Genomic DNA, 21,099 nt, shown 5'->3' on the forward strand with positions numbered 1-21,099 from the left:
AGTGCCCTATTTACGTCTTGTATGAATAATGAATATATTAATATCTATTTACTTTGATATATTTCAGTATAGCTTCAAAGGCTTTTGTCTTTTAGTTAGTCTTATCCTTCGTCTCTGAGAGGTGTCTGTCACCTTTTATTTTATTTTTCTATAAGAAGATTATTGTATATTCTAACTACCATTCAAATGATTAATGGAATAATTAAAGAAACTCAAATAAAGCAACAAATACATCAATGAGAATACTGTATATTACACATTACCTTGTTGCAATTACCTCTTGTCAGATACATACACACACATTTATTTTGCAAAGCATCTAATATTTTGCAGATAACAATACTTCCAAACTGGATATATTGTTACACCCAACTTAATAAACATATATTGAATTATTACATTTCTGCAAGAAATTTCAGACAGGGGGCCAAATGTAATAGGGTGAGAGTTTAGAAAATGTGAGAGTTTAGCAGTAAATCTCTCATACTAATACATTGATCAAGTGGTATTTTCTACACAGGAAACACCTGGATGAGAGTTTAAATCTTGAGAGTTTTTGAGTCTGGAAAGCATGCACGTGTGCCTGTTCTGTGACTATTACATTGGCCGAGTTTAAAAATGTGACTGTTTTCTCTCACATTTTCTAAACTCTCACCCCATTACATTTGGCCCAGGGAATCTGTATATGCAAGCCTCCCAACATTTGGTTGTCCACGAGCATGTCCTCACAAAAATAAGGCATGTTCACATGGTATTGGGGACGGCCGAGAAATATTAGGGTGTGCCCTGTCTGCTGGGAGTGTGCCCAGCACTTCTGAAATGCTTAGCTGCCCCCAAGTCCCTTCCTCTCCTCTAAAAACATGTGGCATTTAAGGGGCACCTGTTAAAATACATTTACCAACTGTTCTGGAATTGGGATAAAAGTCCTGAGCCGTGACACGGTCCCCTCCAGTATCGGACTGGGGCATGAAGGGCCTACCAAGGGAATGCAGTGGTAGGGGCCCATACTTAAAGGGAAGGGTGTAACTAGGCATTTGAAGGCTCCATAGCAAAAGTGTGTAAGGGCCCCTATGCACCACCCAGTACTGAAAAATGTATATAACTTTGACAAGGAAGATCGGCCCCCTCAGCTCTTGGCCCCAGGGCTGCCATCAGTAATCATGGGGCCCGGTACTGACAAAGAAAGCCGGGCCCCCCGGGGGATGGCACAGAGGTGGGTCGAGCTACACGGGGGGGGTTGGACGTCAATTGTGCATAACCCAGTTTAAAAATTCTCAAAGTTTGTGGTGGGGAAGGCAGGATGGGCATGGGGGCACAGGGCTGGGAAGGCTGGACTAGGGCTGCACAAGGCAGGGAAGGCTGGACCTTAATTGGGGGGCACAGGGCAGGGAAAGCTGGCTGGACTAGGGGGGGCGAGGGAAGGCTAGGTACACTAGGGGGGAGGCACAGGGCAGGGAAGGCTGGACTGGGGTGGGGGACAGGGCAGGGAAGGCTTGCTGCACTAGGTGGAGGGGCACAGGGCAGGGACTCCTACCTTGTTTCTTCAGCGGGCCCGGGAGACAGCAGGGCAGAATATATGAAACAACAGCCGGGGAGACACAGCACCCTGACGGTATTTGAAATATGACGCTGCCGCTGGTGGCGCTGTGTCTCCCGGCTGTCGATTCATATATTCTGCACTGCTGTCACCTGGGCCCCCGCTTTCTTCGGGGCCGGGACTCCGGGCCCGGCAGTCCCCCCCTGGCGGCGGCCCTGCTTGGCCCCATAGCAGCTGCACCCTTGCACCTATGCTAACTACGCCCATGCTTAAAGGCTGTGGTCAGTGCCCAGAGAGGGAGTGGCGAGCCACCACAGAGGCTTGGCTAAACAGCAGAGAGTTCATGGACTGGGACCCTATAATATATATATATATATATATATATATATATATACACACACACACTGGTGGCCAAAATTGCGGACACTTTTTGAAATTTGAATGTTTTTCAACTTCAAATGCTTATAAAAACTGTTACACTTCACGCAGTGCAATGATTCATATATCAAATGAAAGGAAATTTAATGCTGAATTCAACACAATAAACAGAGGTCAAATATTTGCATTACAAGGGAAGTTATGCAGTGAAAACAACACTTAGGGTGAAAATCCCTGTGTACTTATGATGTTACTGTCCTATCAGTATTTCGTTGGGTATCTTTTACGTTTCAAGACAGCAGCACAGCGACGTAGCATTGAGCCAACCAATGTTTGGAGCTGTTCCTTCTTTATTATGTGGTGCTATAAGACAATTATAGCCTCAATTAATTGTCTTTTATTGGATGGACGCCTCATATGTACCAGTTTTTTCAAACAAAACCACAAATGTTCTATGGTGTTCAGGTCTGGGCTGTTTCCTGGCCATCCCAGCACCTGTATGTTATTCTCCGTGAACCACTGTTTGCATATCCGTGCAGTGTGGCAGGGAGCTGAGGGCCTGATTCAGAGCCGGACGCTATTTGCACTCGCTCGTTCAGAAAAAGGGGCCTGCTATTTAAACTGAGCGCTCGCTCTTTGCTGTCTGTTGACGCCTCTATGTCTGAGCGAGCGAACGAAACATGCGCTCGCTATTTTGTAAAGACGCCCCCATGCCGCTCGCATCCTACGTCATCTCCGCTATTTATTAGATTAATCGAGTACATCGAAAGGCGTCTGAACTGCTCGCAGTGCTTGTGGTTGAATTTTCCTACCGCAATCATGCGAACAGTTCAGGCTAAGAGACAACCAAGTGACGTGGTCGATGACGCTGCTTTGCTAATTATGCACTCCCATTAAATGCCCGTTTTGACCGTTTGGCACGCCTGTGTTCGGATCTCCACTCCCCGTTTTCAAGCACCTTCCCCTGTTACCACCCACAAACGCCTCATCCTGTCACTCAAATTAGCAGGCACTCGCTATTTTGCGAGCGCTCGATTTCCGACCGCACTGACTGGTTGGCGCATGCGCATTACGACCCATATGCATACGCAGATGTGCGAACATCGCTCGGAGCGAACGAGCGGCCGCTTACGAGCGGCTCTGAATCAGGCCCTGAATCCTGCTGGAAAAAAAATGGGGCATTATCTGGGAAAAGATCCCTGATAGAAGGTAGAAGTTTTGGTTGTAGGATGGTGTCAATGTACTTTCTGCTGTTCAGTGTGCCATCTATGACATAACGGCGGCCTACAGCATCTGCTGTCATACATGCCAAGAGCATAACACTTGTAGGATTTTTTGTTGTCGCTTGAATGCAATCTGGATGTACCTTTTTCCCGAAGCGACGTCTCACATATTTTCTCCCATCACTACCAATTATCGATATCTTAGTTTCGTCACTCTATATCACTTGTTTCCACTGACCTTCTGTCCATGCAATGTGATCTTTTGCCCACTGTATTCGTTTCTGCCACTATTTTTTATTCAACAATGGCTTTTTTCGGGGAATCCTACCTTTTAGGCCAACCTCCGTTAGTCTTCTCCATACCGTTCTTGCACTGACAAAAACACTAGTTGCACTCAGTTCACTGCTAATGGCTGCAGATAACATCCATCTGTCCCTGACGCAAATTCGTTTTATTCTCCTATCATCAACAGCTGCACTTTTTCCGGCCTTTTCCTTCTTTGTTTTGTATAGATTGTGTTTCCTAATAGCGTAAACAAAACTTTCACATTGTTACATTCCCACCAACTTCTCCCGCAATTGCTGCATACAAAAGACCATTTTCACGTAACACCACAATCCTGGATCTCTTCCTGGGTGACCAGTCACCACTTTGCCTGGACAACATTGTTGTATTTATTTTTTACACTGTCAATAGCGCTAAACAATACACACAAACATCCAACCGTAATTGCACTTCAGTAACCAACTTTATTCTGCAAAATGAAACCGCCAAACTGACCTTTCCCACCTTTGAACATGACCTTGCACCTGCTCATAAACGACAGCTATTGGTCCTCAGAACAACGATTCCGATTGGCTGGTAGTAGCTGTTACTACAATCCGCTTCTTGAATCTCACGCATCTGTGCTTCTTTGTCTGACTGAAAGTAGCATAACTTCCCTTCTTGTAATGCAAATATTTGACCTCCTTATTATTGTGTTGAATTCAGCATTAAATTTCCTTTCATTTGATTTATGAATCATTGCACTGCGTGAAGTGAAATTTCAAAATGAGTCCGCAATTTCTGCCACCAGTGTGTGTGTGTGTGTGTGTGTGTGTGTATATATATATATATATATATATATATATGAATGGCAGAGAGAGAGAGAGAGAATACTGATGTACCAGATTGATAACAGCAATGTACTGCAGTGAATACACCATCGTCCTGGGAATGCAGTATAATGTAACATATGTATAATAATTAAGCACAATAGAGTCTCAGGCAGTGGGGCCCACTAGGGATTTCCCCTGTACCCCTGTGGGCCAGTCCGACTCTGGTCCCCTCAAATCGTATCTGTCCTGTCTAAATCAAGAATGTTGTGATATATGATTTACCTTATAATTAAGGACACTGGAATTATTAGAAAGAAGGTGAAAAAGGCAGAAGGTGAGCCTGTGGAGAATAGTAAGCCTCTACTCTCTTTTATGAATACAGAAGTATAGAATCTCTTCAAATATAATAAGGAAGAGAAGACACGCTATGGGCAAATCTGGTGTTAACTTGACTTACATATTTTTATGTGTCTAAGGCTGGGTACATACCTGGGCGACTTGTCCGCTGGCCCAGGGATTCTCAGACCGAGCAGCTGATTGGTAAGCCAATATACACTTCCCAATCTGCCGCTTGATACATCTGCGCTGACATCACAAATGGGCAGCATTTAAATTTGCCAGCACAGATGTCAGCGCCGGTGGGTCCCTGCAGCAAGTGTACCGACGGTTGGCGGGTCTCCCGTACTCACAACCATCATCGGCTGTGCTGCAAGGCCGATGCGATATGTGTGTGAATTACGTCGTTCACAGACATATCTTCTGTACACACCCGCCGATGCACTATGCGATATGCCGTTTGTCGGCTGATTGAGTGACATATTGCAGAGTTTGAATCCAGCATAACGGTCTAAAATAATCCGCTATACAAAGATTTAGCAATAATACGCTATTGGGATTCCTACAAAGTAGCTACTCATCTTCTATTACTGTAGTTACTGTATATTGCAAATGCTGTATAATGACACCAACATATTTTCTATTGACCTGATATCATAATCTTTATGTTTCATAATCTTTATGTTTATTTCTATATTGAAGTAATGCTTCAATTTACAAAATGTGGAACAAACCAGGTACTAGCAGGAGCTTGCTCTCTAAAGGCCCCCATACACGGTGCAATATGCACCTTGCGCCACGATGGCCGACCTATCGGGCGGTCCCCACACACAGAGCGATCCGCTGACCGACCACCAGATATGCCGGCACTCCTCCCCCACCTGCATAGCACTGCATCGCATCCTCAGATCAAGTGAACATGCAGTAAGATATGGAGGTGTGATGTACGACCTCATGGGAGCGCACTCTGGGCCTGATTCAGACCCGGTCGCAAGCACTGTGTGCTCGCAACCGGGTCGATGGTGGGCCAGTGCACATGACGGAACCGGCTCCGTCGTGCGAATGCCCGAGACCCGGATAGCGACGGGCACTCCGTAACTCCGGGTCTCGCAACAAAGGGGGCGTGCTGTTGATGGTGAGTGACAGCACGCCCCCTTTGGCCGGGGGAGTGGCTGCGCAAACGGAGGCGTTCCCATGTGAACACCTCCGTCTGGGGCCGGCCCCACCGACATCACGAGTGATGTTAGTGGGAGAGATTTTGTCTCTGTTAGAGCCGAAATCTTTCTGGGGCTTACGGCAACGAGACCCTACCACAAGGATCTCGTCGCAAGCCCGATGGTCGCATAGCGAGCGGCCAGGAGGCCGTTCAAAAATAAAAATAGCCCGGCCCTGATTCAGAGCGAGCACTCTGTCAGAGCGTCCGGCTCTGAATCAGGGCCTCTGTCTGATATCATGCCCACACACAGTACGATATTGCAGCGATATCGTACCAATCCATCGGATCAGCTCAGTGGCGGAAGTTCATCCCAGATGCCCGGAGGCAAGTTATAATTTTGTGCCCCCCGTCACAGCCGCTGACACTGTAATGTAGCAATTCACATGCAGACAGGCTATAGATAGACGAAGGCAGCAGCTGATGGTCTGACATGGAGCTCTCCACTAGTGTATGGTGGCTTCTCAGGTGCCAGGAAGGGGTGCCATGTATTGTACATAGTTACAGCCCTAAGTGGGGTGAATATGTTGTGGACAATGGAGGAGGTGCCCCTTCAGTGCTGGAGCCTGGCAGCAAACGCCTCCATTGTCTCCCATAGTTTTGCCCCTGGATCGGCTGCTATATCGCATCATGTATAGGGGCCTTGAGACATCAAGCTGCCAGCTTTCAGTACATTGGCAATTAATGATCACATGAGATTAATGCCCGGAAATGTCTGCCTACAGTACACCAAAAGATAACTTAAATAATACCTAAGGCATTTATGTCACAGAGAGGGAGGGGCAGGATTTATAACTGATTTTTCTCAATAATGGTATATATGATAAGTTTACATTGTAGCTTTTACACAGCCTGAACTATTAATATTGCATAACAGTTTATCCTCTAAAGCCAATCGTAGAGTTGCTGAATGGAAAGATGCAGCACTATACTGTACTGTACATAGGGCTCTATTTATCATAGTGCACTACTTTATCTCATTCTAAAAATCTTGTGTCACAAAACAACATCTCCGTTTTGCACGGATGCACCTAGGCCCTGATTCAGAGCCAGACGCTCTGAAAGAGCGATCGCTCTGAATCAGGGCGTCTTTTTTTTTTTTTATGGTGCGGCCTCCTGGCCGCTCGCATAGCTGTGGGTTGCCACTCACAGCTATTGCGAGCGGCCAGGATGATGGTCGCGATGGTCTCGACCATTGCGACCATCGGGCTTGCGACGAGACCCTTGTGGTAGGGTCGCGTTCATCGCAAGCCCCAGAGAGCTTTCGGCTCTAACAGCTCCGGAACGCCTTCATTTTGGGCAACCACTCCCCCTGGCCCGCCCACCAAACGCGGCGAGCTGTCACTCAACATCGACAGCTCACCCCCTTTGGTGCGAGACCCGGAGAAACGGATTGCCCGTCGCTAGCCGGGTCTCGCGGATGTGCACGATGGAGCCGGCTGCATCGTGCGCATGCGCTGTGGGCATCCATCGACCCGGTTTGCGAGCGCTCAGAGCTCGCGACCGGGTCTGAATCAGGCCCCTAGTCAGGACTCAGCAGGTATAGTGGTGTTTCTGCGGTTTCAAATAAAATAGATACGAAAAATATCAATGAAAAGAGTGATTATGTCCAAAATATGTTAAAAAAGAATTGACCCTTAAGGTTCAAAATATAAATATAGCTGAATATATGATGAAAATGTATATGTGTTTGGTCAGTAATATGAAAGGATGACATAAAGGAGTTTTATGTGATTCTTGTTATGCAATAGCCACAAACACCAGCCAATTTACCTGAATCCGTAGTGTACGCAAATGCAATTACGTACACAAATCGAGCAATTGTTAGCCTTTGCGCATGTGTACAAGCCGCACTGTGAGTGTGCTGCGATCGCACTGCAATTACAGACACACAGAGGAATCCATCGCAGAGTGAGTGACAGATTGTGAGCATTTGGGGATGGTGACGGGGGAGTGGTAGGAAAAGCGCAGACATGTCTGTCCGTTTGTATGCAGTTGCATGGGCGTGCATAAATGAGCCACTGCGGTGACATACGTAGCTTGAGAGCCCATTGTGTGAACAGAGACTTGCAGTGTCTGAGGCAGATCAGACCTGGTGAAAATGCTGCGGGAGTGGTCGATGTGCATCGATGGTACCGAAGTTTACACAGAAGAGCGCCAGTGGACTGATGTGAGACCACAGCAGTATGCGTCTTTATGTCTGCGGTGAATTAGCATATTTTCCCTGGTGCGTTTTGTGAGAATTTGCAGTTGTAAACACAATAGCGATCCTTACTGAATCAGGCCCAATATACGGTGCTGGAGAGAAACACACACCAGATTCAGGGCAGGATGTACTAATCTTGCGAAGTACATCCCGCCATGCCTCGCATTCCTACTGATTGCATATGTACTAATATATGCGATCAGTAGCTCAAAGGACAGCTCTTCCGATAAGAGCTATCCTTTGCAATGTGCTCTGTGCTTAGGACTTCCGGATTTATGCCCCGGGAGTCCATCTGCGCATGTGCAGAGTGACGCGGCGGCCGCGGGGCATGCTGGGAGGGATCCGATCGGAACCCTCATAGCAGCGCGATGCGGTAGAAGCCCATTGGCTTCTATAGGGTAGCGCCAGCAAAAGCTGGCATTACCCTCCGCATCGGAGACCCGGCGGCCAGCTGATGATACATACGAAAAATGCGGGAAAACCGCGTTTTCCGTTTAGTACATCCCACCCCCAAGCAGATTGCTAACGAGGAATGGAATTAGGGAAGGAAGTTTGGGTAAACCATATTAGTGCACAAACCTGTGACAACCATCATGCATTTGTGACGAAGAATTCCAATTCCGTCCTCCATTTTATTTTACAAACACAAGATCTTTTACATTTTAAATGGCATTTATAATAATAATACTCTGTAACGCCTTTATTAACTATTTATGGAATGCTTGGAGGTTAGTGACGCACACACTCTGGGCCTCATTCAGACGCGGTCGCAAGTGCGGAGCGCTCACAACCGGGTCGATATTTGTCCACTGGGCACGCGCACGTCGGAGCCGGCTCCGACGTGCGCATGCGCGAGACCCGGCTAGCGACGGCCGCTCCGTCGCTCCGGGTCTCGCACCAAAGGGGCGAGCTGTCGATGTTGATTAACAGCTCGCCCCGTTTGGAAGGCGGGCCGGGGGGGGGTGGCCGACCAAACGGAGGCGTTCCCGACGGAACGCTTGCCGTTTGGGGGCGGCTCCACGAGTGATGTCAGTGGAGGACTTCCGGCTCTGTTAGTGATGTCAGTGTAGAGCTTCCGGCTCTGAAAGCTGTCAGTGGGGAGCTTCCTGCTCGATCAGAGCAGGAAGCTCCCTGGGGCTTGCGAGTGCCGAGACCCAACCTTAGGGTCTCCTCGCAAGCCCTGATGGTCGTGATGTTCCTGACCATCGCGACCATCACCCTGGTCAGTCGCTTAGCTAGCGACTAGGAGGCCGCACTTCAAGATGCAAGTGGCCGCCCTCAATCAGAGCGACCGCTTGCATCTAACGACCGGGTCTGAATGAGACCCTCTGTCTGTTCCCTCAGTACTTTGCCCCACATTGGTGGGTACAGACCATTTATTTTCAACACTTAGCAATGACTCTTCAGTGTTGCTACTAGGGGTAAATTTACTGAAATGGGAGTTCTATTTAAGAAGTGATGTTGCCCATAGCAACCAATCAGATTCTACTTCTCATTTATCCAGCACCTTCTAGAACAGTGTTGGCTAACCTTGACACTCCAGCTGTTATGGAACTACATAACCCGGCATGCACTGCTACAGTTTTGCTATTAGGGCATGCTAAAACTGTGGCAGGGCATGCTGGGATATATAGTTCCACAACAGCTGGGGTGTCAAGGTTAGCCAACACTGTTCTAGAAGATAATACCTGGAATCTGATTGGTTGCTATGGGCAACATCACTTCTTAATAGAACTCCCATCTTAGTAAATTTACCCCTAGTATTGATATTTTCTCTCTAAGCGCTGTACTTATCTGCTATGTCTATGACGTTTTTGTTTTGCAGAAAATAGTACACAATGAAGCTTATTAAATAACATTGCACAATAAGAGATAGGTGCTGAAACCCATGATATATTATTATTTTTTAGAATTTAAATGCTATTCAGAATAATAAAGAAACGTCAGGTTTCTGTGCGTTACAGCATATCTGACCTCTTTTCTCTAAGTTACGTGCTGTAAAGCTTCAAGTCTATGGTTTGGATAATGAGCAGAACGCAAACTGTCCATTATTGTGTTTATTCACCTCTATGCAGATTTTCAGCAGTCTTTCGGTGCACCTGCCCCTTATCCGTACACCTAGTTTTATACTCATCATCAGGGCACACTTGCAATAGCCTATGCTTTGTACAAATAATACGTCTGGTAGCAGGCATATTTATTCTTCCATCCAACTCTTTCTATCATCAAACTGTTCTTACGTGAGAATGCCCAGTTACTGCCCAGTTATGCCAGTGAAACGTGCATAACATTTTATTGCCTGTACTTGTGTATGTTTGGTTACGGAACACGCACACAGCTAAAACACGCTAGATACGCTCTATAAACAGCTGTACTCAGCATCAGGCCCTATATATAATTGTATAAATTATGAGACCTAATTAACTGTTTAAGACTATTAAATAAGCCATCAGGTCTCACCATTTATATACCTGATGTAGGTATGAAGAATGGGACTTACAGATGTGCCCACATACATCTAGCCTCATTGCACGTTCCACAGCCCTTTTAGCCATGTCATGCTGTGGTGCAACTTGGTAGTGCCGAGCGGCTTTTCGTGTGACTTTTCGTATTTTTAGCAAAGCGATGCGAATAGGACGCACGAGCAGCTTATTCTGATTAAAATGATAAGCAGCATGCCTATATTCTGTGTGCAACTGAAGACGTATCTGCATGCGAAATGCTACGTTACAGTGTCACAGCCGCTAACACTGTAACGTAGCATTTCGCATGCAGATACACTCGCAGTCGCACACAGAATACAGCCGCATATCACTTTAATCAGCAGACGTTGCTTATGAGTCCTGGTCGCATCGCTTTGCAAATTAGACTCATTTGAGGGGAAAAACTTGCATGAAAAGACTCTTTGCGCTACCAAGTCGCACGGCCCTCACACATTATGTGTAACGCTACTTGTAGTGTAGATGTATGTGGACACATCTGTATATCAACAAGTAAAAACAATGTCCTATTGATGTCCGGCCTACTACATGATGCCTAGCACACTCCACCACAGCAGTGCAGCTTTTAATTTAAACATTTCTTACTGCTGACACTTTGGAGAAGGAGAATGCGTAGCAGAGAACTGGTAAGAAGAATGCCCTGTCACTGTTGGCGAGTGCCTCAGTTCATCATTTCAGCCTCTATTACACATGTCCCATTCAATCTGAGACGGCTTCTCATATTAACTCATTGATCTTTCTGCCCTACAGACATCAAACCAGACCGGCGAAAACACAGATAAGTTACAACTGGGGTGTTTGGCCGCTTATATTGTCTTCTTGTGCCTATTTCTACATCTCCATAGCACAAACACTGACAAATCCTATATTAAAACTGAAAAGGTGATTCATTATAAATGATATAACAGAAACTATTACTTACTTCAGGAGTAGCTGACTGATAAATGCAACGATGTTCCGCCTCTATCAAGATTTGTGTTGTATTTGTAAAATAAACAAGTCAGCTTTTGTGAGATTAAGAATGTTTTACTTTGATTGGCTACAAAAAGATGCATTATGCCACGTGGGAGGGATCCCCAACGCTGCCAAGAGGCTATTAAATACAGCAAATACTAGTGCGAGGCTGCGAGCATTTCCTGCGGCCGAGCAGCAGTAGTAACAGACAGTAGATTATCTCTTTTTATCATTACAGAGCTGTGATCGTCAATAAATAAAATATGATTAGAAAAGGTAGCCCCATGTATGACAGGAAAACTAATAAATACAAGACAGACCTCTCACATTTCTTCTCTTGCTTTATAATAAAGAGAGACAAAAGGCATCTGCTGTGAGAGCAGTGAGAAGGGTAATCCATCTTCTCAAGGAAAGATACTGCAGCCAAGTTATTGATTTCAACCTTATGTATTCATTTTATTCCACTGGGCTTCAAAGCACGTTAATTAGAGGAATGCATCAGGGCAGCTGCCATTGGTGTATGATTAACTAGAGGCCAGCACTGACTCCTAATGAATGGCAGAGAGATAGTAGAAAGCTCTGTGAGGTCTATGCAAATGGATATGTTAGCTGGGATAAAGTAATCCTGACAAGGCTGCAGGATCTCAATTGCTGTGTATGCTCCCATGTTGTTGAGCAGATGGGTGATTAAAACAGACCCTAATTCTATTTTATATAATTATGTATGGTACTGAAAAGGCTCATGTGATCTAGTTGTGCATTATACCTGTGGTCCTGTGCTGTGTACTTTAGTAGCTCAGCCAGCTGAAGCGGGTACTTGCAGATCTTCTGCACAGGTGTCAGAAGGAAACCATCAATAGCAATATCGATCATTTGCTGCAGCAGTCGGCATGCTTCAAAGAAATGCTGGTACCTGCCGTCCTTCATCAGCTTGGAGAGCTCCATGCAGGCATCCAAGTGGTTATTGCAGTACTCGGAGTAGATCCAGAACCCATCTTGCTGCAGGATCAACCAGAGAGTACAAATGGAATACTTTATATCAGATCATACAGTCATTATCACACAGCAAACAAGGAAGAACCCTATGACATTGTACAAGCTCTTATGTCCTGGCCCTGCAGTGTATGCTTAACTATGGACCTGATTCAGAGATGTACACTGTAACACAGCCGATGCGACTTTGTATGCTGCGGTTGTGCTAAAATGTGCAAAAGCCGCACAAGAAGTCTTAAGTACAAAGACGCCCACTGTCAGCTTCTCTGTGTCCAAAGGTGCAGCATCAGATCAACTGCGTGACCATCTAACATCTACATAACCCTCAGGTTACTCAGGATGTCTGGCAAAATCATGCAGCTGGGACAAGTGAAGCTGCATCCAAGGATCTAGCCACTGGCTTCCGCAAGCCCAGAAAACAGGGCCGACACGTCCCAGTGTTCAGGAACGCTGCCCGTTGCTGCCAACAGATCCATTGGTCTAAAGCAGAAGTTCTCAAACTCAGGCCCTGATTCAGAGCCGGACGCTCTGACAGAGCGATCGCACTGAATCAGGGCCGTCCCTGCTCCTTTTTGAAGCGGCCTCCTGGCCGCTCGCATAGCTGTGGGTGACCACCCACAGCTATAGCGAGCGGCCAAAATGATGGTCCTGATGGTCAAGACCATCGCGACCATCGGGCTAGCGACGAGACCCTGCGGTAGCGTCTCGCTGCCGCAAGCCCAGGAGTGCTTTTGGCTCTATCAGAGCCAAAAGCACTCCCACTGACATCACTAGTGATGTCAGTGGGGCCTGACCCAGACGGTAGGCGTTCCCATGGGAATGCCTCCGTCTGGGCAGCCACGCCCCCGGCACGCCCACCAAAGGGGGCGTCCTGTCAATCACCATCGACAGCACGCCCCCTTTGGAGCGAGACCCTTAACGACGGCTTGGCCATCGTTATTCGGGTCTCGCGCATGCGCACAACGGAGCACCATCGACCCGCTTGCGAGCGCTCAGTGCTCGCGAGCGGGTCAGAATCAGGCCCTCAGGACCCCACACAGTTCACGTTTTTTAGATCACCTGGCAGGTGCACAGGTGTATTCATTACTCCCTGACACATTTTAAAAGTTCCACTGGTGGAGCTAATTACTGCACTTCCGTGAAGAGACCTGGAAACATGCAGTGTTTGGGGTCCTGAGGACAGAGTTTGAGAACCTGTGGTCTAAAGACATACTGGTAGATTAGCTATCTGCTGGCTATAATTGTCCCTGATATGTGGTTTGCCTACCTAGATAATAGCGCAATTACACGGCTCCACTGAGATAGTGACAGATGTGCATGAATACAATTCTCTGATTGTACTGAATGATGCAGAATAGGATTGCACTTTTGGTCTATGGCCTAATTCTATAGGAATATAGTGCAACCATATTACCAGGTATTATTGATTCCTATGGGCACCAGTTTGCTCTCTGTGGAATACAGAGCTAAAAATGGGTTATTGCAGGGCTAACCCGGGTAGCTCCTTGGTGTAAAAGGGGACAGGGTTGGATTCCCGGGCAATCCAACCCAGGTAAATTGCAGGGTTTAACACGGGAATGACCCGTGAAACCCTGCAGTGTAAAAGCGCAATCCGGGTCACGATGACCTGGAGCGTGCCGCATGCCGGCTGAATGGCCAGCTTCAGTGGCGCTTGGAGATGACGTCTCCAAGCGTCCACTTCCACGCCGGAAGATACGTGTCACTGCAGACCCGCCTCCAGTGTGAACGGCGCCGACTCGTGAATAACCAGGGTCAGCGGCGGCTAAATTCTGGGTCTGATCCGGTTTGGAACCCTGTTCCAACCTCAAGGTCAGACCCGGAATTTAGGTATAAAAGCGGTATTAGTGTGAAGAACAACTCTGCTGCTAGTACTCACACATGTATAAGAATTCTCACATTGTTATCCCAGTCAGTGCACACTGCAGGCAGCAATAGATCCATTGTAATATCCATCTATGACTATCACAGTCATCTGTGTTGCACAACCTGACAGTTGTGTTACACAGAGCTGTCATGTGTGTGGCTTTAAATTTCTGAAATAGTGGGTGCTGTACACATTGACAATAGCAAATTACCCTTTCAGATCTGCCCTTCAAACCAAATGAAAACAAAACAAAAAAAAACCTGTTAGTTCTCTAACCAAATAGGAAATGTGAGACACATGATGGTCACAGGTTCACTACAGAATAGCTGAGTTGTCCAATGATATTAAGAAGAATGATCTATCTCTCCACCATCAGCTAATACCTCATAATGAGGCACATTGATTAAATGCAAATGCTTTGACCTGTCCAGTCCCGGCATGCCTGTACCCTCTGTCAGCATATGGAATCTGTCTCATCAGAATGAAAAATGAGACATAATGATCGCTCATTAAGGACCACTGCTTTTTATTGCTCTTTAACACTGCCTATTACTGACTACATCTTCTGCAAACACCTTGATGTAAATGTTAAAGTCCAACCATATGTAGCTACGGAATTAGGAATGATACCTTATTTCCTTGCATCCTTACCATATAAGAAGCACTGTCTGGACAGGCAGACTCTAAATACAGCTTGTACAGAATTCTATGCAGCCACCTAGACTAATACATCTTTCCTAAGCTTCCAGTAATGAATGGATGAGTGAGGTAGCATCTCTTAACTGGCTATATTGACCTCTACTTGACACAGGAAAAATCCTCTGTGACACCTTATCCATAGATAGCACTCTTCAGCATACAGTAGTTGCATGAACATCAATGTACAGTATAAATTAACTTATTCTGAGCTCTGATTTTTCCCCTAAGCGAGGTATACTTCTCCCAACCAAAAAAATGGTTGTGATTGTTACTGTGCAGCCACAGTGTTGTTAATCTCTAGCCAGAAATTACAGCAGCTGGCTTTATAGGCGAGATACAGAAGTATTAAAGTAATTCTAAAAGGAAGAAGCTTGTCCTTAACTAGTAAAATTGTGGGTGCAGCACTCCGGATACACTGTAATAATGACCAGTGATGCATACAGACATGGAGGTCACCCTCCAGCATCCAATTCACTTCCTAGTTAAATTGTTGAGGGTGTGCATAGTCATATCCCTGTCCCCTCTGTGTGATGCAACAATTTATCAAAATTATATGATTGGCCCCGTTACTTACCCCGCACAGGGGCCATCTGGGCGGAAAGTAGAAAAAGGGGGGGGTATTAACCCCCTATTGTTCCACAGCTCACTGAATTACACTTGCAACAATATATGAAGATTATATGGTAATAGAAATTCAGAGATATTAGTTGCATGCATTTGCAAATACATGGGAAGCTGCTAGGACATGTCACGGCTTCTCTGTTGCTAGCAGTCCCTAACACTAAGGGGTTCACGTCCGGGGCGCAGAGCACCCCAAAAACATCAATTTTTTGTTAACTGTCTTGGGCGGGTAAGAAAAAAAGTTGGCTTCTACAGTATGCTACACTGACCCCAGCAACTAGGAACGTGCCAAACAATGATTGAGGATGAGGAAAGCCTGTGGGCCCCAATGTAGATTTTAACATTTTTGGTTTGTCAGATTGGTGGCTAAAGCACAAGTAAGTACAGACTCTGCTCATCCAAAAATGCTTAATGTCTGTAATACCTGTATGCTGCCTGACTATCAGGGCAAATCAGTGCATTTGCAAACAGTGAGAGTTATTTTTGTAAAATCTATCCTGGTGAACAGCAAAAGGTACTATGTGGAAATCAATATATCTGAAAGGTGACAAACTCTTTTAACGTTAATCTCAGTGCAGCAAGCAGCATATATATACTTTACATAGACATTTCCCAGACCTTTAGTATTTGAGGCTCTCTATCAAAACCCTCTGTTCACTATAGCCTGTCCATCCCCCACCTGATACTACACTATAACCTATCCTTCCCCCACCTGATACTACACTATAGCCTATCCTTCCCCACCTGATATTACACTATAACCGATCCTTCCCCCCACCTGATACTACACTATAGCCTGTCCTACCCCCACCTGATACTACACTATAATCTATCCTTCCCCCACCTGATACTACACTATAGCCTGTCCTACCCCCACCTGATACTACACTATAACCTATTCTTCCCCCACCTGATATTACACTATAGCCTGTCCATCCCCCACCTGATACTACACTATAGCCTGTCCATCCCCCACCTGATACTACACTATAGCCTGTCCTTCCCCACACCTGATACTACACTATAGCCTGTCCTTCCCCCACCTGATACTACACTATAGCCTGTTCTTCCCCAACCTGATATTATTACTATTATCCTTTATTTATATGGCGCCACAAGTGTTCCGCAGCGCCTTACATAGTACTACACTATAGCCTGTCCATCCCCCACATGATACTACACTATAGCCTGCCCTTCCCCCACCTGATTCTACACTATAGCCTGTTCTTCTCCCACCTGATACTACACAATAACCTATCCTTCCCCCACTTGATACTACACTATATCCTGTCCTTCCCCCACCTGATACTACACTATAACCTATCCTCCCCCCACCTGATACTACACTATAGCCTATCCTTCCCCTACCTGATACTACACTATAGCCTGTCCATCCCCCACCTGATACTACACTATAGCCTGTCCTTTCCCCACCTGATACTACACTATAGCCTGTTCTTCCCCAACCTAATATTATTATTATTATTATTATTATTATTATTATCCTTTATTTATATGGCGCATCAAGTGTTCCGCAGCGTCTTACATAGTACTACACTATAGCCTGTCCTTCCCCCACCTGATACTACACTATAACCTATCCTTCCCTCACCTGATACTACACTATAGCCTGCCCTTCCCCTACCTGATACTACACTATAGCCTGTCCATCCCCCACCTGATACTACACTATAGCCTGTCCATCCCCCACCTGATACTACACTATAGCCTGTCCATCCCCCACCTGATACTACACTATAGCCTGTCCTTCCCCCACCTGATACTACACTATAGCCTGTTCTTCTTCCACCTGATACTACAATATAGCCTGTCCATCCCCCACCTGATACTACACTATAGCCTGTCCATCCCCCACCTGATACTACACTATAGCCTGTTCTTTTTCCACCTGATACTACAATATAACCTATCCTTCCCTCACCTGATACTACACTATAGCCTGTCCTTCCCCCACCTGATACTACACTATAGCCTGTTCTTCTTCCACCTGATACTACACTATAACCTATCCTTCCCTCACCTGATACTACACTATAGCCTGCCCTTCCCCCACCTGATACTACACTATAGCCTGTCCTTCCCCCACCTGATACTACACTATAGCCTGTTCTTCTCCCACCTGATACTGCAATATAACCTGTCCTTCCCCCACCTGATACTACACTATAGCCTGTCCTTCCCCCACCTGATACTACACAATAACCTATCCTTCCCCCACTTGATACTACACTATAGCCTGTCCTTCCCCCACCTGATACTACACTATAACCTATCCTCCCCCCACCTGATACTACACTATAGCCTATCCTTCCCCTACCTGATACTACACTATAGCCTGTCCATCCCCCACCTGATACTACACTATAGCCTGTCCATCCCCCACCTGATACTACACTATAGCCTGTCCTTCCCCCACCTGATACTACAGTTAAGGCTATCTTTCCCCCACCTGATACTACACTATAGCCTATCCTTCCCACACCTGATACTACAATATGGGCAGCATCAATGGAACCGCCCTGTCTTGTGGGAGTGTCTTGCTGTGTATGTAATGCTCTGTGTGAGTCATGTGTATGGGGACGGGAAGCCTGTCTCTGAGGGATCTCCTAGAATGGGGCTGGTGCAAGTGCCGATACTAATGATGATGGTTTCGGCAGCTGGTGTAAAATGAATGGGCGGTGCTGCTTTCAGCTGTCAGGTGCACAAACCCCCACATGAGCCCTATGGATTTTCACATTAGCATAAGTTAGATAAAATGACTTCAGCAAAGTGGCAAATTGCTAGGATACATTATATAATAATAAAAAAAAAAACACTTGGGATTAAGGCCTGTGTAGTGACGGCCTATTAAGTGAGAATTATCTATGATCTATGTTTTAAGTCACTACTAAACAATACTATACACACAAAAATATTTTGATATTAGGCCAATGTTGTTACGCTCTCTCATGGACCATATGGAAAGCCAGCACCGATCAGTAATACAGTGGAAGACTATTATTGTTGATCTGTGTGTCACACAGAACTTTTACAATCTGTGTTTTATACAGAGGAATATAAAATGACGTACTTAAGATCATAGGGATCATATATGGTAAATCAACAAATTCAATCTCTGCAGATTTACGGTTAATATTCCCATTCAGTGTATGAATTTAATGCACCATTCCTTCTTTATAATCCAATATCCCTTCTCTACTTTCTTATCAGTCCTAATGCAATCTCTGCTGAACGCTTCACAGATCTGTCACCAGACCCAGAGAGAAAAGATACAAATGTATTAAATCTATTCTAAGAAGCTGTTGCTCCTTGCCTCAAATATTTTTCTAAGAAACATTTTCTGAAATTAGTGCTATTATGTACAACAAGTCTTCCTCCATGGTGAGCATGCAAACATATCACTGGACTATACAAGGTGAGGCAGAGGATACACATGTGTTTAGAAATGAAGTGTCATGCCAGTGAATACAGACTGCTCTTGCAAAACAGTACTGTGCCCAAAAGGCTCTTACATAATAGTGATCTATTCATTGTAGATAAAAATCTAAAAAAAGGGGAATTATAATTTTCTTGACGTTCCCTGACATATTCACAGATGATGAAGGCCAGACCTGTGTGGCTTATGTAACAGCACGTTAAACTAGGCTGAAACCCTCGGGCATTTAGTCATCTGAAGTGTAATGTTCATTCTGCACGCTGGTCTGGCGCATTTTACTGCTCAGCTGCTGTCATTTAGACCGTGTCAAGATAGCAGACTCAGAGCCATTTTCGGAAGCCGCAAAACCTGTAGAGATCTTTAACCCCTTTTCTACCAGGTTCAGCATTGTGCAACAAATTTTATGCCTAAATTTCACATTAGTGACAGCTAATGTAGTGACTATGTTGACATCATGTTATTTTTTCAGTTCTAAAAATAAATATTTATACGCAAAACAAATCAAAAGCAAACCTTTCAAAAAAACAACACCCTTTGTACAGGTGAGAGGCCACATATAATACATACAAAAAATGTTCCCTAACAAAGCCAGGGTGCTCTAGGCTGGCCAGATCTCACAGGAGGAAATGTACTATGGAGATTGTACAATACATAAAAACAAAATATCCATCACTTAACAATGTAACCAGTTCAGTATCAGTGAGTGGAACATTATCCCCGCACACCTGCTCCAGGCAATAAATGAATGTGTTTTGTCTAAAGAGTAATAGATTGACTGAGCTGTGATGGATGGTGTGTAGTATCCCTACAGAGGCAGCAAGCACTTAAACAGCATTTCTAGATAGCAAAGAGTTTGTGGTTTATTTATGGAACAAGCAGTGAGTTAAGGAGTCCTTTAGTGTATGTGTATATTTATATATCTTGTTAAATTAAATATGTTGGGATTCAAAACACGGTATATCATTTGTAATGAGGAACGTTGGTCTACTGTAAAGGAAGCCTTACATCAAAGTGATTTTTCATAGGACCACTTTTATATGAGCAGGGGGAATGTCTTCAGCAAGTTTCAGTGATCAATAAAGATAATTTAGTGTCATGGGAAAAATGGTGACTACAAAAGTCAACATTGAAACAAACTTAAGTGTTGTAAAACTCCTTAGGATCTATTAAGAAATAAAATATTTACCTTTGCAAACAGAAAATATCACCCATTTTAACTGCACTGCACCTTGATTAAACAAATGTAGCTTTGCATACAAGATGGAACATTTAAACCTACGTGTTCTAGAAAGCATGGTCCTATTTCACTGAGATGTGGCTCCTCATTATTGTACTGCTTCTCCAGATCTCTGACAAAGCCCATCTGGAACCGGTAGATGTCCTCAATGTTCCCAAAGATGACCTTCAACTGTTCATCACTGAACATGTCTCTCCGCTTCCTGCACTGCTTTAGATAGCCCTGTTAGAAAGGCAAAATAGCATCAATATAAATATGTATATGTGTGGGTGCGTATGTTAAGCACAAGCACACAAATACAAAAGCAATAAAATACAAGATTAATATTGTAATAACATTAATGCTAATAAATGTTTGATTTAGAAACGAACTTGATGCAGAACATATTTTGAGTTAAAATGAATCTGTGCTGTGCTTTAACCTGGGATGTATACATTTAATGTGCAGATTTTCTAGGTATAAAAAGTCAGTGCTGTCATTATAAAGATCAAAACGATCCCTTGTATACCAAAATATCATGTATGAAGGGTCTACATTGTACTAAAATTACCAAAATATTTCTCATGTAAAAACATCAGGTATAGACATATTGGGTCTGATGCAGAGGTGAAGTCAGATCAGTTTGTGAACATATTTTGCCCTGCATGCTACAATGATTAGCATATCCAGTCACATCTCACTCAGGCAGAGGTCGGAGAGGACGTGTCCATGGAAGTACAGACTATGCAGAGTTGTGCACGCGCAGAAATCCACCTTTTTTCA

The 21,099-nt window shown here is 45.0% G+C and overlaps 1 protein-coding gene across 5 annotated transcripts in view; it reads right to left on the reverse strand.

The window, feature by feature from the left end:
- ARHGEF9 (Cdc42 guanine nucleotide exchange factor 9) overlaps window positions 1-21,099 on the reverse strand; it is a 500,659-nt gene that overhangs the window by 68,364 nt on the left and 411,196 nt on the right. For all 5 annotated transcript variants that reach the window (XM_088445573.1, XM_088445574.1, XM_088445572.1 and 2 more), the window contains 2 exons: window positions 20,380-20,559; window positions 12,212-12,444 (listed from right to left, as the gene is read on the reverse strand). In XM_088445573.1, the coding sequence (XP_088301699.1) occupies window positions 12,212-12,444; window positions 20,380-20,559 (413 nt within the window). The remainder of the gene's footprint in view (window positions 1-12,211; window positions 12,445-20,379; window positions 20,560-21,099) is intronic.

The sequence above is a fragment of the Taudactylus pleione genome, unplaced genomic scaffold (genome assembly GCF_031769625.1).
Source record: "Taudactylus pleione unplaced genomic scaffold, aTauple2 ptg000381l, whole genome shotgun sequence".
NCBI lineage: Eukaryota > Metazoa > Chordata > Amphibia > Anura > Myobatrachidae > Taudactylus > Taudactylus pleione.